The 16,928-nt window shown below is 44.5% G+C and overlaps 2 protein-coding genes across 6 annotated transcripts in view; both read left to right on the forward strand.

Annotated features, from left to right (window-relative positions):
• TMEM62 (transmembrane protein 62) overlaps positions 1-3,933 on the forward strand; it is a 38,032-nt gene extending 34,099 nt beyond the window's left edge. For all 5 annotated transcript variants that reach the window (XM_062205755.1, XM_062205758.1, XM_062205760.1 and 2 more), the window contains one exon: positions 2,789-3,933. In XM_062205755.1, coding sequence (XP_062061739.1) covers positions 2,789-3,115 — 327 coding nt within the window. In that variant the 3' untranslated portion in view covers positions 3,116-3,933. The remainder of the gene's footprint in view (positions 1-2,788) is intronic.
• Positions 3,934-4,120: 187 nt separating this feature from the next.
• On the forward strand, positions 4,121-16,627 carry CCNDBP1 (cyclin D1 binding protein 1). Its single transcript, XM_062205763.1, has 11 exons — positions 4,121-4,281; positions 4,445-4,504; positions 4,792-4,871; positions 7,729-7,810; positions 8,580-8,676; positions 8,847-8,920; positions 9,665-9,741; positions 10,603-10,883; positions 13,291-13,351; positions 15,842-15,888; positions 16,153-16,627. Exons 1-11 carry the CDS (start codon positions 4,173-4,175, stop codon positions 16,265-16,267), a joined length of 1,083 nt encoding a protein of 360 aa, XP_062061747.1. The 5' UTR covers positions 4,121-4,172; the 3' UTR covers positions 16,268-16,627.
• Positions 16,628-16,928: the final 301 nt, after the last annotated feature.

Raw genomic sequence — 16,928 nt, forward strand, 5'->3', positions numbered from 1 at the left:
TCCTAAATTTCGCCTTCTGCCACTCACACGTCTAAAATACATTTTTGGCAGGTTTTCTAAGAAAAAGTTTTTACTTGTTTGTTTCATTGTATTTTTTCATTGATAACAAATAAAATTTGGGACTCATGGTAGAATAAAATAGATTCTGAGTAAACCAAAACAGATTATAGTAATAAAGAAGGAAAATGTTTCAAAGGGAGGGAAAGAAAAAGAAGATACAGGAGAAAAGTGGGTCACTTACTCAGTGGAAACTGCACAAAACAAAAACTAGACCTAGGCTTTCCAGGGATAGCCTAGCCGTATGCTTATTTGGATAGCATTGATATCTTGGATTTACATTTGATTCTTTATTTTTTTTAAAGATTTATTTTATTTATTTGAAAGACAGAGTTACAGAGAGGTAGAGACAGAGAGAGAGGTCTTCCATCTGCTGGTTCACTCCCCAGATGGCCTCAATGGCCGGAGCTGTGCCAATCCGAAGCCAGGAGCCAGGAGCTTCCCCCGGGTCTCCCATGTGGGTACAGGGGACCAAGGACTTGGGCCATCTTCTACTGCTTTCCCAGGCCACAGCAGAGAGCTGGATCAGAAGTAGAGCAGCCAGGACTAGAACCAGCACCCATATGGGATGCCAGCACTTCAGGCCAGGGCTTTAACCTGCTGCACCAGCCCTTACATTTGATTCTTTTAAAACAAACACATAACACCCCTCCCCCCAAAATCCTGATCCATAGCAAAACTCCATAAACAAATTTGAAAAGTATCTACCTTTCTTTATTTTATTCACCTAATAGACTTTGAAATGATAAGTTGGAATTCTGTAAGAGGTGCAAAAACATTTAAGTGTTCAGAATGAGTTCAAGGCCTCCAAACAGGGCAGTAAAACACGATCAGCAGGATTAGAGACAGCCGAGTAGGGGGCGACCCCTGCCTCACTGATGCTGACCTGCTCCAGACTGTTGCATCCAGAGCAGCGTTGTAGCTGTCAGTAGGTCTGGGTCCAGTTCCATTTTCAGTTAGGTAGATGGAGGTTGTCGGTCAGGAACACTTTGTTTAGATTTATTCGTTTGATGGGCAGAGTGACAGAGAGAGAGAGAGAAACCGGCAGAGACAGACATATCTTCCATCTGCTGGTTTACTCCCCCAAATGCCCACAACAGCAAGAACCCTATTCAAGTCTCCCACATGTGTAACAGAAACCCAGGTTCTCTGGGCCATCATCAGCTGCCTCACAGGCTTGTTAGAAGTGCAGAGTAACTAGAACCTCAACTGGGCAGTCTGATAATGGAATGCAGGCATCCCAAGCAGTGGCTTAGCCCTCTGCCACAATGCCTGCTCCCAGGAGTACCGTAATGCCATGTGGAACTTGAACCTCACCAAAAGGCAAGGCTTTCTCTTGTAAATGTTAACATTCATATTTTAATAAATATATCATCCAGGCCCATGACTGCCAAATCTAAATCTCTGACCTAGACATCTTTTCACTTCAAATGCCTACACAACCAAACGCCATTTCATATCTTCCTTTAGATGTCTAATAGGCACCTCACCTTAATATTATGTCTCTGTTCCTCTGCAGTTTTTTCTTTTTTTTTTTTTTTTTTAAGATTTACTTATTTTATTTGAAAGTCAAAGTTACAGAGAGAGAGAGAGAGAGAGAGTTTTTCCATCCAATGGTTCACTCCCCAGTTGACTGTAACGGCCAGAGCTGCGCCGATCCGAAGCCAGGAGCCAGAAGCTTCTTCCGGGTCTCCCACATGGGTGCAGGAGCCCAAGGACTTGGGCCGACTTCGACTGCTTTCCCAGGCCATAGCAGAGAGCTGGATGGGAAGTGGAGCAGCTGGGTCTTGAACCTGCACCCATGTGGGACATCGGTGCTTCAGGCCAGGGTGTTAACCCACTGCGCCACAGCACCGGCCCCTTCTGCAGTTTTTCCACACATGTCTCAGTTTGAAACCCTTTAGGAGCAGTGACTTGATCTGGGTCCTGCTGACTGGTCCCATTTTTTCCTGGCTCTTCATGCTCTAGGAGCATTGCCTTACAGAGGCCAAGACTTCTCCCACCTCCAGGCTTTTTTGGTTCCTTCTGCCTGGAATGTGCTTCCCTCTGTTGATTCATTCCTATCCGTCAGCCTCACACAGCCTAGTTCCCAGTTACCTTCTCATGATCCACTTGTTTCCTTCAGTGAACATATCACAGTCTGTGATTTTATGTACTTTGGGTCTCTAGTCTCCTTGTTAGAATGCTACGATGGATCTGTTTTGTCTTGTTCACCACTTCGTCCTTAGAGTCTAGCTACATAGACTCAGTATATACTTGTTGAGTGAGTAAGTGAATTGTATAAGTTAAAGTTGGATTTTAACTCAGATCTTCTAATCTATATTTCAGCATTCATTATGCTGCCTCAAAAATATAAAGATAAATAAATAAATAGAAAAACACTAATATTCATCTCCCCCCCATTCTGCCCAAAAAGAGTATATACTCGGGTGTGTGTGTTTGTGTGTATATAATTATTCAGTTCCAACGTAAAACACTATTAGATACCTTCTGTGGATGGAATACTGTAGTACAAATTGAGGCCTCAACATAAATTAAGTGATTCTTTACCTGAACACAGGCAAATACACAACTAGCCACAAGTCAGCTATTGTGTTGTAAGTGAATGTGACCAACACTTAGAGTGAGACAGCTAACAAAGAAAGAAAGCCACTGATTCTTAGGAAGCAGCATAATGTGCTTGGACTTGAGCCCTGCAAGGAAGGCTAATGGCGTGTTCTCTTCCCTCCAGCTGGTGTTCTTTAACATCCCCCTGATGGCCTACCTGTGTTGGAGCTTGCTGCAGCGCTGCTTTGGGCACAACTTCAGGTCCCATCTCCACCAAGGAAAACACTGGAAAATCATGCCTGTGCACCTGCTTATGTTCCTGCTGTACGTCTGGCAGCTTTATTCCTGCTACTTTCTTCACGTGACTCACGGCACTCTAGCTCTTTTATTCTCCCCTCTGCGGACCTGGTTGTCACTGCTGACACCTCTTCTCGTTCGTTATGTGTGGAAACTGAACTCCACTGAATTTGGAACCTTCATGGTGCATTTTAAAAGCCACCTGAGCTCCTGAGGGCCATGTCTTGCCACTGGCAGCCGGCTGGAAGTCCAGCGTCTGCACCTGTAGCCAGGCCCCCGCTCCAGTAGCAGGTGGAGGGCCAGCACTGCTGTGTGAGCCTCAGGGAGCTGCTGCTCTTTGGACACTTGGATGTTGCAGGGATTATCCACTGTTGATTCCTACAGAACGGACTGCAGAAAAGTCTCTAAATAATGACTTGATTCCTTCCTTCCCTGGGGAGGCAAAGGATTGATTTATCTTTGTGAAGGGAAAATCCTAATCTGGGAGCTCCACAGGGCAGGGGCTGGGTGTGTGAGTGGGAGCATCTGAGGTCCCTTGTGTTTTTAGGGTTATCCCATGTAAAGCACCTAGCACCACTGCCTGGACCTCAGCAGCTGTCAAAGGTGCTATTAGGGGCAGGGAAACTGTGGACTTTGGCCCAACTCTGACTACCATTAAGAAATTAGTTCCCAGTCCTGTTTGACCACCGGGTTATGAGCTTTTGGCCCTAATTGGGGATGCTTTCAATTAATTGACTTAATGAATGAATAAATACCACGAGGGCAGGCATTTGGCCTAGTGGTTAAGGCACCAGTTGAAACAGCCCTGGCTGTGCCCCCTCTGGAGTCCAGCTTCTTGATAATGCACACCCTGGGAGTCAGGGAGTGATGGCTCAAATGGTAGGCCCCCTGCCACCCACGTGGAAGACCCCGATTGAGTTCCCTGCTGCTGGCTTGTGGGTTTTGGGGAGTGAATCAATGGATGGGAGCATGCTCCCACTGTGTCCCTCTCTGTCCCACTGTCAGCCTCAAATAAAGAAATAAAAATTTAAAACAACAAAAACCATAGTATTTCCTTTAAAAGAAAAAGATCCGGGACGTGAGCATTGCTTTGCTGTCCGGCCTCTGGAAATGGGTGGTGCTTGGTCTCGGCCGGGTTGGGGAAGGCTTGGCCGGGTCTGGGGGCGTGGCCTCCGGGAGGCGGAAGGGGCGGGGCAAGCGGCTTGTTGCCGGAAACGAGCCTAGTGGGACGGCTGCTGCGCTGCGTCTCCGGGGTCACCCGAGCGACTGCGATGGCGAGCGCAGCTGCACCTGCGGCCGCGGTGCCCACCCTGGTTCCGCCTTTGGAGCAGCTCCGGCACTTGGCGGTGGAGCTGCGACTGCTCCTACCTCGAGTGCGGGGTGAGCTGACCCAGGGGGGCGGAATGGCAAGGGCGTTCTCGGGGTGGGGGAGAGGCCAGGCTGGACGGCGACCGGAGGCGGAGCCCCGGGCCGAGGCCGTGGTTCCGCTTACCTGAGCTTTTCCTTTCGCCGCCGTCTGGCCCTCCCGTGCCGTACCCACAAGTCGGCGAAGCCCGGGGCACCGTGGAGGAGTTTAATCGGGAGACGTTCTGGAGAAGACTCAGTGAGTGCCCCTGGCGCCGGGGACCCCCATCCTTCACCCTCCTCAGCGTCCCGGTCCTTTAACCTCCCGGCCGCCCCTAGGAGGTGACTCCGTCCCCGTCGCATCCTCTCTGTGGGAATACCCCACTTTGCCCATCCCTGGCACCAGAACGGTTGACATGTAAACCACTGACTTTGAGAAGTGTTTTTGCTAGGCCTCGGGCGGAGAGGGACCGCACACTCCGTGCGGAGCGCACGCAGCTGCTCCGCTTGTTAACCTGCCCTGCCTGCCCCTCTGCCACCCCGCAGATGAGGCCGCTGTGACCGTGTCGAGGGAGGCCACGACTCTGACCACAGCCTTCTCTCGGCTTCCGCTGCCGTCTCCACAGGTGGGCTGCCCTTTCTCGGAGTCCTCGGACTTTGTTTTCACCTTTTACAGTCAGGCCAGCAAATGTGCTTTTCTCGGACGGGATTACAGTTCTTACCTCGCAGGATTGTTGTGAAGTGCACTTTGGGGCACGGAATAGGCAGGTCCTCCGACTTTCAATTTGCAGTTCGGCCTAGGTTATTTCCTTTTCGATATATATATATATATATATATATATATTTTTTTTTTTTGACAGGCAGGGTTAGACAGTGAGAGAGAGAGAAAGGTCTTCCTTCCGTTGGGTTCACCCCCCAGGTGGCTGCTGCGGTAGGTGCTTCTCCTGGTATCCCATGGGGTGCAGGGCCCAAGGACCTGGGCCACAGCAGAGAGCTGGACTGGAAGAGGAGCAACCGGGACAGAATCCGGCGCCCCAACCGGGTCTAGAACCCGGGGTGCCGGCTCCTCAAGGCGGAGGATTAGCCTAGTGAGCCACGGCACCGGCCCCGATATCTTTTTAAAGCACTGGTTATTCGCTAGATGTTTTTACCCTGACAGATGAGTAAGTAGGCTCAGAGGCTGAGGTTAACATACATAAGTGATAGAGCTAGAATTTAAATCTACCTGTTGTCTCAGCTACTCCTGTGCCACATAAAGCCCTTTTATATTAGTACTTTTCCATTCTGTATTTAATCAGTAACTTTTAAATCATACTATAATAATATAAAATTCAAAAAATATCAAATATAAGTGTGCTAAAATGTTTCTTACCACCCCATTCCTCATTTTTGTCTCCCTTCCTGGTTACTTTTCCATTTTTTTCCTATACAGTATATTCTGTGTGTATATACATCCCTGTACATTTATGTGTAAATGAGCTGCTTTTTATACAAATAATAGGATACTACTTTGTTCTGGACATTCTTTTTTTAAAAATTGGCAACATAGTTTGGAAATCAGTGTGTTCTTGATGAGTATACACAGTTGCTCAATTCTTTGTAGTGTCTGCATGGTATTCAACAGAGTGAATATTACCATAATTTAACCAATACTCTGTGGACATTTAAACTTCTTCCATCTTGTCAGTATTATAAATTGTGAATTGCAAACTACAATCTTTGTATGCCTGTGTACCTCAGTAGAAAAAAAATCCCAGAAATGAAATTGCCAGAACAGAGAATGTATACATGGATAATAATCCTTTATTGTAAGACTGATGAAAATAAACATATTGGTTGTGAACAGGTATGCCCTATGCTGCTGACTCCATTTTTTCTAGAGCTATATATGCCTAATTTGGGCGTGAGGTTATTTCAAAATGGTACATTCATTGATTTCTTTGATTTTCATAGTAGTTTTGGTCTTTTTTCGATCTGTGTATCCAGGTATCTTGAAATGATAAAAATATCTTTTTGCTACATATACCTACAATAAAAACTCTGTTTCCTCTACATCCTTAGAGATTTTGATGAGTAAGCAAGAATTGTATAAGATCATTTGAAACTGGAGTACTAATATTATCTTTATTTTCTTGTCTGCTGACTCCTTTCAGGTATGATTGGGGTTTACTGCTAAAACTCACAGCAAGTACCGTGAGGAACCAGCACAGAAATATTTTTCTGTACTTGCTAAGGACTGTAGTTTGCTCATAGATGGGTGAAAAATTAGGATTTGGTTTTATTATATATATATATGTATGTGTATATTCACAAATATATGTGTTCAAATGTGTATTTAAATGATAATCACTTTCTAAAATCCCAACACTTCATTCCTACTGATGGTTGACTTGAATGGACTGATATTTTTTTATAATCTTATGTGCTTTGATGTTGAAGCAATGTCAAATTGCAACTCTCTAAACATTCTCAATCACTGCACTTACTTCATCCCAAACTGGGAGCAGTTTGCTAACTGGTACCAGTGTGAACCAATGAGGACAAGGAAGATGAGAGAGCCAGTGACCATTTAGATGGAAAACAGTCAACACTAAACATGCTAGTTATGTTTACTTAAAGATTGTAATTTTGCTAAAAGAGAGAGAGAGCTGGTTAATGATCTAATGCTGGGGTTGGCAATTTTTTTCTGTAAAGACTCAGTAAAAGGGGCTGGTATTGTAGCATAGTGGGGAAAGCTACCTCCTGCAGTGCTAGCATTCTATATGGGCACCGGTTGGAGACTCGGCTGCCCCACTTCTGATCCAGCTCCCTGCTAATATGCCTAGGAAAGCAGCAGCAGATGGCTGAAGTGTTTGGGCCCCTGCCACCCATGTGAGACACCTGGAGTAAGCTGCTTGCTCCTGCCTACAGACCAGTCAGGTCTGGCCATTGTGGCCATTTGGGGAGTGAACCAGCAGATGGAAGATCTATCCCTCTTTCTCTCTGTCTCTCCCTGTAAAATTCAAATAAATAGATAGATAGACTCAGTAAATATTTTAGACTTTGCAAGCCAACTACTAAGCTCTCCTAGTGCCAACACAATGTAAGCAATATGTAAACCAGTGAACATAAATATGTCCTGGTAACATTTATTTACTGGCGACCAGCCTGATTTAGCCTCTGGGCCATAGCATGCTACCTTCTGGTCTAAGATAACATGAATATCTCAGAACAAATCATGAATATCTTAGGATGTAGAGTATCAGGAGTAAGTTTTTTCTGTTGTTTCTTAATACTTTATTAAATTGTCTGCCCAGTGTCTGATGATCAGCTGACTCCTCACTGGTATAGGTTAAGTATAGCTCAAGGCCCAACTCATAAGAAGACTTTTACAATGCTGTATGCTTGTTAGCTTTTTTCCTTGGTAGATGAATTGACCACATTGATCTAATCTTCCTCTTCTTTTTTTTTTTTCCATTATGGAACTTGTCCATCACCTTGCAGGAAACCCAGGGTTTCTGTGAACAAGTGTGTGCTGTCATCACAGCAATTATTGCAGTATACTTTTCACTTCCTAAGGAGCAGGGTAAGCCACTGTGTGTACTGAATGTTGTGATAATACATTAGATCTTTGCTAATATGTTGCATGATGTCCTCAGACAGTCCCCTTTCCCCAACTTGAGCATGTAGCGTTCCCTATAAAACACAGGTAAAGATAATTCTGTAATGTCAGTGGCCTCTAAAAACAAGCCATTGTGCTAAGATACACAAGATACCTAAGACGTGAACTTCTTATCTCCCCTGCTTTGCTTGACTCTGAACACCTGTGGTTCTTGCTGTCTCCTCCTCCAACACATTCTAACCACTGCAGATGCTGACTGAATCTGAGCCCCACTTCCAGGCCCAGGCCATTGCTGCTCTTCTCCACTCGTACCACATCAAGCCCCATTTCTAGACTCATTCATGCGTTAAGTGGCCTTCAGCCCTGCCTGTGGATCATGGCTTGATTATAGTGATGCCAGCGTTATAGAGGAATACATGTCATGGTTCTTTGTGGTTACTCACAAATGGTTTAAACTTCCGGTGTTTCAGCCATAATTATGTCGTATTGAATGAGTCCATGCTATCGTGGGAAGATTCTATTCCAAATCTCTTACAGAGAATGGCTCTAAAGGATAGAGGGAGGGGCAAGACTATAATGTGGGGGTATAAATAAGACCTAAATTTTGTGCTAGCACTTTGCTTAAAGCATGTGGTGCCCGTTACCTTGTAGTTCTTAAAGTGCTGACAGTTAGGAAAGCAGATGGTAACTTCTGAGAAGAGGCCAACTGCTTACTCTTTGGGTTGGGCCATAGGAATCACACTGAGGAAGCTGGTTCGAGGCGCCACTCTGGACATCGTGGATGGCATGGCTCAGCTCATGGAAGTACTTTCCACCACTCCAGCCCAGAGGTAGTGATGTCCCAGTTTGGGTTATCAGTTAATGGGTTCCTTGCCTCTGGGAAGGAAACTCAGTTAATAGTAAGTCTGCTGATAACTGAGAATAATAACCAGTAGGAAGAAGCTTTTCAGGAAAGAGAAACCTAGGTTATTGACATATCCTCACTGATTTCTTTCTCTAGCCCTGAGAACAATGACCTTATATCCTGTAACAGTGTCTGGGTTGCATGCCAGCAGGTTCCTCAAATACCAAAAGGTGAGTAAAAGTGGGAAGTGGGCCATTGACTCTGATGGCCAAAGCACAGACCTCTCATATCTAGTGTGTGTTTTCGTTACTGTAGAGTTTTGTAAAATATGTAGTTTATCATTAGCATTAATAGGTAGATAGTAATATTTTTTGCCACTCTCTGACTCTCATACTTGCGAGTTTAAGCTCCCCTCTTGCTGTGACTTTGTCTCAAATGCAGTTTTTTCTCCTAGTCCTATCCCAGGAGCAGTATTATGGGACAGTGAGGTAGAGCCAGGTGCACCAAAAGCAGTGGTCATCTAGGAGGACCATGATGAGAACCATCATATGACCATTTATTTCTTGTGGCAAATGCCAATGGATGTAGTAAGTCAATTTTTATATTAAACTGCCACACTTATTGACTGGCATTGACACATTTCAATAGCAAGTGTTGGTTGCTCTTTGCAGTTTTAACAGAATTGTCAGGTTTTTCCTTCTAATTTTTTTTTTAATTTAATAAATGTGAATTTACAAAGTGCAACTTTTGTATTGTGGCTCCCTCCCACCCCCAACCTCCCTCCCTCCCGCGGCCCTCCCCTGTCCCACTCTCTCTCCCATCCCGCCCTTCATCGAGTTTCATTTTCAATTACCTTCATATACAGAAGATCAAATTAGTATATACTAAGCAAGGATTTCAACAGGCTGGACTCACACAACCACACAAGGTATAGTTTCCCTCTAATTCTACTGCTTCTGATTTTCCATTTGTAGATAACAAAGCTGCAGCCCTTTTAATGCTGACCAACAGTGTGGATTTTGTGAAGGATGCACATGAAGAAATGGAGCGGGTGAGGGAAGCTCTGTCTTTGCTGGTCTTAAAAGGCCATTCCAGGGGCGGCGCTGTGGTGCAACGGGTTAAGCTATGACCTGCAATGCCAGCATCCCATATGGGCACCAGTTCTAGTCCCCACTGCTCCACTTCCAATCCAGCTCCTTGCTAACCTGCCTGAGAAAGCAGTGGGTGATGGACCAAGTAAATTCAAATAAGTAAATAAATCTTAAAAAAAACCCAATCAATCATGCCACTCCATGGCTAATAGATGAGACCTAAGAGAGGTTTCCTGAGCACTGACTGAATAGGTCCCATTCGTAGTCCTGCCCTCTGTTATGGGTTAATAGCAATCCTCTCTGTTCCATTGCTGGACACAGAAAGCAAGAACAGGGTTTACAAAGTGATTTGATTCAGTAACAGTGAAGTAGCTAGCTGAGGGTTTTAGACAACTCAGTCATGGTACAAAAAGTGTAATAGGCCCTTTTTTTTTTTTTTTTTTTTTTTAATTAAAGGTTTACTTATTCATTTGAAAGGCACAGTGATGAAGAGAGAGGGCAAGACAAACAGAGATTGTTCATCAACTGGTTCACTCACCAAATGTTTGCAACAGCCAGATCTGGGCCAGGCTGAAGCCAGGAACCAAAACTCCATCTGGGTCTCCCATATGGGTGGCAAGGGCCCAAGCATTCAGGTATTTTCTGCTGCTTTCCCAGGCACATTAGCTGGAAAGTTGACGGGAAGTGGAGCAGCTGAGATTTGAACGGGCACTGTGATGTGAGATGCCAGGATTGCAGGAGGCAGCTAACCCACTGTGCCACAGCACTGGCCCCAGCAGTCCTTTTTCTCTTGCGTTCACATATATCATGGTATGTTTTAGGCTGTGGAAGAATGTGACCCTTACTGTGGCCTCTTGAATGACTCTGAGGAGGACAACTCCGACAGCCACAGTAATGGGGATGACATGCTGGGGCTGCCAAGTAATCGGGATTTGTATTGGTCAGAAGTAGACCAGGAGCTCATAATCCCTTGCCTGGCACTGGTCAGGGCGTCCAAAGCCTGCCTGAAGAAAATCCGGATCTTAGTGGCAGAGAATGGGAAGAAGGAGCAGGTGGCCCAGCTGGATGACATTGTGGACATTTCTGATGAGATCAGCCCCAGGTAAGTGTGAGCCCTGCTTGGAACCATTTTGATCTCAGTCTGTGTTCTCATTCCAAAGCTTTTCCCAGTTTTTAATATTTTGAAAATTTTCAAACCTACAGGAAAATTGAAAGAGTACGTCAGTGAACACCTCTATTCTTTTGTCTAGATTCACCTAGTCACATTTTATTCCTGTATTGATTCCCTTTTTTTTTTTTTTTTTTTTTTTTTTAAGATTTTTAAGAACATAGAGTGACAGAGAAAGAGAGACTAAGAGAAAGAGATCTTCTAGCCGGCGCTGTGGCTCAACAGGCTAATCCTCTGCCTTGCGGCGCCGGCACACCGGGTTCTAGTCCCGGTTGCCCCTCTTCCAGGCCAGCTCTCTGCTGTGGCCAGGGAGTGCAGTGGAGGATGGCCCAAGTCCTTGGGCCCTGCACCCCATGGGAGACCAGGAGAAGCACCTGGCTCCTGCCATCGGATCAGCGCGGTGCGCCAGCCGCAGCGCGCCTACCGCGGCGGCCATTGGAGGGTGAACCAATGGCAAAGGAAGACCTTTCTCTCTGTCTCTCTCTCTCACTGTCCACTCTGCCTGTCAAAAAAAAAAAAAAAGAGAAAGAGATCTTCTGTCTGCTGGTTACTCCCTAAATGCACTCAACATTTGGGCCTGGGCCAGACCCAAGCCAGGAGCTCAGAACTCCATCTGGATTTCCCATATGGATGACAGGGACTCAAGTACTTGATCCATTATCCAGTGCCTTCCTAGGTGGATTAGCAGGAAGCTGGATTGGAAGTGGAGTAGCTGGAAGTTGTATCAGCACTCCAACATGAGATGCGGGTGTCCCAAGTGGTGCTTAACTCTCTGTGCCACAATGCTCGCCCTTTGAGTTAAATCCCAGCGCCGTGGCTCAACAGGCTAATCCTCCGCCTTGCGGCGCCGGCACACCGGGTTCTAGTCCCGGTCGGGGCACCGATCCTGTCCCGGTTGCCCCTCTTCCAGGCCAGCTCTCTGCTGTGGCCAGGGAGTGCAGTGGAGGATGGCCCAAGTGCTTGGGCCCTGCACCCCATGGGAGACCAGGATAAGCACCTGGCTCCTGCCATCGGAACAGCATGGTGCGCCGGCCGCAGCGCGCCTACCGCGGCGGCCATTGGAGGGTGAACCAACGGCAAAAGGAAGACCTTTCTCTCTGTCTCTCTCTCACTGTCCACTCTGCCTGTCAAAAAAAAAAAAAAAAAAAGATTTTATTTATTTATTTGAAAGTCAGAGTTACACAATGATAGGAGTGGCAGAGAGAGAGAGAGAGAGAGGTCTTCCATCCGATGGTTCACTCCCCGATTGGCCGCAACAGCCAGAGCTGTGCCAATCGAAGCCAGGAGCTTCTTTTGGGTCTCCCACACAGATGCAGGGGCCCAAGGACTTGGGCCATTTTGTACTGCTTTCCCAGGCCATAGCAGAGAGCTGGATTGGAAGTGGAGCAGCGGGGTCTCGAACCAGCGCCTATATGGGATGCCGGCACTGCAGGCCAGGGCGTTAACCTGCTGTGCCACAGTGCCAGCCCCTGATTTAATCCTTTATAGATAGACATATGTTTCCTGAACTAATGAAGAGTAAGTTGTGGATGTCAATGATACTGCATTCCTAAATACTTCATGTATCTCCTAAGAACAAAGACATCATTGTTATGACATACAAGAATTTAACATTGACTATAAGGATATTATCTGGTATTCAGATTTCTCCAGTTATCTCTAAAATACATTATATAAATCCAGGGTTCTGTCCACAGGTCTCACATCACATTTGATTGTCATCTCTTACATGCTAGCATAGTCCCTGTCTATTTAGTCTTTTACATTGATGTTTTTAAAGAAACCAGGTCATTTGTTTTGTAGAATACCCAACATTCTGGAGTAATAGCATTATTTTCTCATGTTTATATTCAGGTTAAACATTTTTTAGCAAGAATATTATGTAGTTGAGTATTTTGTGCTTCTCATTGCATGATGTGGGAAAGGCAAGTGATACAGGTTTGTCCTCTTCTTGGTGCTACTAAACTTGATCACTTGGTTAAGTGGTACCATGTTAGTAAGGGTGTCTTTTACTCAGTGACTTCAGCTTCCATGCTGAACCCTTCCTGTGTCAGTTACTGAACTGATGGTTGTAGAGCCTCACATTTGTGATTGAATGAATTATTCACCATCCTATGAACCGAGAGCATTCCCCCCAGCTTCCTAGTGAAATGTATGTGTGTTTCAGTATATACCAGGTCAACTGTTCTGTGTTGGTTGCCTGGTTACCCAATTTAAGGAAGTAAAACTCATTTCTGGCACTGTTAGTTTCTCACTCGTCTCATAGTTGTATGCTAGAAACAACCCAGCTGAGCTTTGTTCATTTTTTTGTTAATAGTTGTTTTTGCTTTCTACTTCTTAGTGTGGATGATTTGGCCCTGAGCATATATCCACCTATGTGCCATTTGACAGTGCGAATCAATGTAAGTACCAGCTTTGAGGGAATAGCTACAGACCTGATGCGTAGAATTTCACTCATCACTATATAGTGTGTGTATTTATTTATCATACTTGGATGTATGCACAGTAGTAATGTCACAATTCTTACATGTGTTTGAGCTTGATAAATATTTGCTAAAGTTGAATTATAATAGCCATGAACTTTGGTAGTTCCTTCTACCATAACTACTTGCCTAATCACTTCTTCTTTTTTTTTTTTTTAAGATTTATTTTATTTATTTGAAAGAATTACAGAGAGAGGTAGAGCCAAAGAGAAAGGTCTTCCATTCCACAGATTCACTCCCAAAGTGGCCACAACAGCCAGAACTGAGCTGATCCAAAGCCAGGAGCCAGGAACTTCTTTCCAGTCTCCCACACGGGTGCAGGGACCCAAGGACTTGGGCCATCTTCCACTGCTTTCCCAGGCCACAGCAGAGAGCTGGATCGGAAGTGGAGCAGCCAGGTTTAGAACCAGCACCCATATGGGATGCCAGCACTGCAGGCCAGAGCTTTAACCCATTGGGCCACAACACCTGCCCCGGCTAATCATTTCTAAAAGGCCAATGATGGGACCTGCATTGTGGTGTAGTGGGTAAAGCCGTCACCTGCGACACTGGCATTCCTTATGGGTGTTGGTTCTAGTCCTGGCTGTTCTACTTCCAATCAAGCTCCCTGCTAATGTGCCTGGGAAAGCAGCGGAAGATGTCCCAAGTGCTTGGGCCCCTGCCACCCATGTGGGAGACCCAGAAGAAACTCTTAGCTCCTGGCCTTGGCTTGGACCAGCCCTGATCATTGTAGCCATTTGGAGAGTGAACCAGCAGATAGAAGACCTCTCCGTATTTCTTTCTCTCCCCTTCTCTGTAGCTCTGCTCTTCAAATAAATAAAATAGATCTTGAAAAAAAGAGGACCGTGACCTTTCAAAAGAAAGTCTTAAACACACTGTGTTGTAGGAACCTCTCCACCTATTGTGACAAGTGTCTAGACAGACGTAAGTGTTCCAGAAACATCCTCTGTTCTGATTTAAACATATTGTGTGATTTAACCGTTGGGAGTCAGCTCCTTTATAAAAACCATGATTTTAGTGTATTCTTTCAAGTACTATGCCTTTTAATAGAGGGATTTCTGTTCTCTTACTTTTGTTCATTTTTTGAACAAAGTTCAAAACAAATTCTTATCACTAATGTTGTTGAAGAAAGAACTGCCAAATGGCTTATATTTTATAGTCAGATGTATCAGTTCTAAAATTTGATAAATTGGATAATGGATACTAGACTCACCAAATTTATGTTCATGATATGCAGACATTTTGAAGTAGAATACGTCCCTCTGAGGCACTGACTTTTTTTGGCATTAAATGTTTAAAAATTGACTTCCTAAGCAATATGCCTTGTCAGTTATCTCAAACATATATCTACTATGGACATTTTTTAAAATGTGCTGTATTTGTGTATTTTTTAAAGACTTATTTTATTTATTTGAAAGGCAGAGTAACAGAGAAAGATATCTTCCATACTCTGATTCACTCCCCAAGTGGCTGCAATGACTGAAACTCCGTTTTGGTCTCCCAAGGGGATGGCAGGGATCCAAGTACTTGGGCCATCTTCTGTGCTTTCCCAGACACATTAGCAGGGAGCTGGATGGAGCAGCCAGGACTCAAACCAGCATTCAGATATGGGATACGGGCATTATAGGCAATCGCTTAACCCACTGCAGCACAGTACTGGCCCATGTGTATTATTTTATATTGGTGACATAATTATGTCCCGTATTATCTTGATATTGATGTTCTTGAATTTCTATACATTTTTAAAAGGAACATTAGTTGTTTCTACTTTCTATTCTGAGTTGTGAACAATTGGGAGAAATTTAGGTTATCTTCCTTTTCCTTTTAAAAAAATTTAAATTTAAAAACTTATTAAGAATATTATAGCAGAAGTATTAATAAGATTTTGCAAAATAGAAAAGAACCCATGATCCTACCACCCTAACCTACATGGCATTTTTGTTTTTGTATATTACCTTAAATGTGGTGGTTTTTTTTTTTTTTTTTTTTAAGTTTGAAAATCAGAGTTACAGAGACAGAGAGAGAGAGAGAGAGAGATCTTCCATGTGCTGGTTCAGTCCCCAGATCACCACAACAGCCAGAGCTGGGCCAGGCCAAAGCCAGGAACCAGGAGCTTAATCCAGGTCTCCCACATGGGTGGCAGGGACCCAAACAGTTGGAACATCCTCTGCTGCTTTTCCCAGGCCATCAGCAGGGAGCTGGATTGAAGTGGAGCAGCCGAGACTCAAATTGGTGCCTGTATGGTATGCCGGAGTCGCAGGTGTGGCTTTACTTGCTGTGCCACAACACTGGCTCCAGAGGTTCTTTTTTCAAAATAACTTGTTATTACTTGGATCTTTTAAAATACTAGAGCTCTGCTTTCCCTTCTGTGGTAGAGCTCAGGGTGAGTAACTTCTGTTTCTTTTCTAGTCCGCGAAACTTGTGTCTGTTTTAAAGAAGGCACTTGAAATAACAAAGTAAGTATGAGAACTTCTCCCCAGATAGCCTTTTGAAAATAAAACTGGCTTCTTCTCTAGCCACTCTCAACTCCCAAGCCCCCATTTCAAGGAGTGGGCAAGGGTGAATGTGGGGGTCTTTTCTCAACGTTGGCTGTGGAGCACTTGTTTCTGCAAAGCAGCTTGCCTTTTCTTGAGTGGTTTCCTCTGCTCTCTCTTGAGGATAGGTGTTCCCTTTGGCACTGTAAGAAGTTTAACTTCTTTTTTTCTCTACTTCATTTGCAGAGCAAGTCATGTGACACCTCAGCCGGAAGATAGTTGGATTCCTTTACTCATGAATGCCGTTGATCATTGCATGAACAGAATCAAGGAGCTCACTCAGAGTGAAATTCAGATATGAGTGTTCAGGTTCATTTGTACTCTGCTCTCTTGCTCGCTCGCTCGCTCTCCGTGATAGCTAGGCTCTGATGTTTGCTTTTTAAAATGGAGCCAGAATGCTTGCTGGGATACAAAGGGAGATCCTATCTATATTTAACAAAAAACACTTTTACCAAAGATTCTTGGTTAGACCAGTCTGGCAAATCATATGGGTGTGATATATTTTTCTGTGCTAGATACAACTGATAATAGCATGCATTCGTGATCCTGAATTGACTCTCAGAGGTTACTAGGGAAACTGCCTTATTTGTAATAAATTATGTTGTTTCATTGTTAAAGATGGTGGTGGTCTCAATAAAATGCTGACCTGCCAGTGATTAAATGAGTACCCTTCCAGAGTTTCTTCCTATCAGAAAAACAGCAGTTTGAAACTAGAACATAGCTTTCATTTGGGTTTATAGGTCTACAGATCTCATTCTGATCAGAAGTCTATTTAGAACAATTGCCTGCAGTTTATTTAGAGAAGGTGACTCCAGTGCCCCTCTTAGTACTTCAGCATATTCTGTGATATTATTCTTTTTTTTCAAAATTACTCATACCTTATAAGTGGTTGGTATTTCTAGTAAGTCTCTCAATCTGTATCATTTTTTTAAGATTTATTTATTTATTTGGAAAGCAGGTTA

This window comes from Lepus europaeus, chromosome 11 (genome assembly GCF_033115175.1).
Source record: "Lepus europaeus isolate LE1 chromosome 11, mLepTim1.pri, whole genome shotgun sequence".
Lineage (NCBI taxonomy): Eukaryota > Metazoa > Chordata > Mammalia > Lagomorpha > Leporidae > Lepus > Lepus europaeus.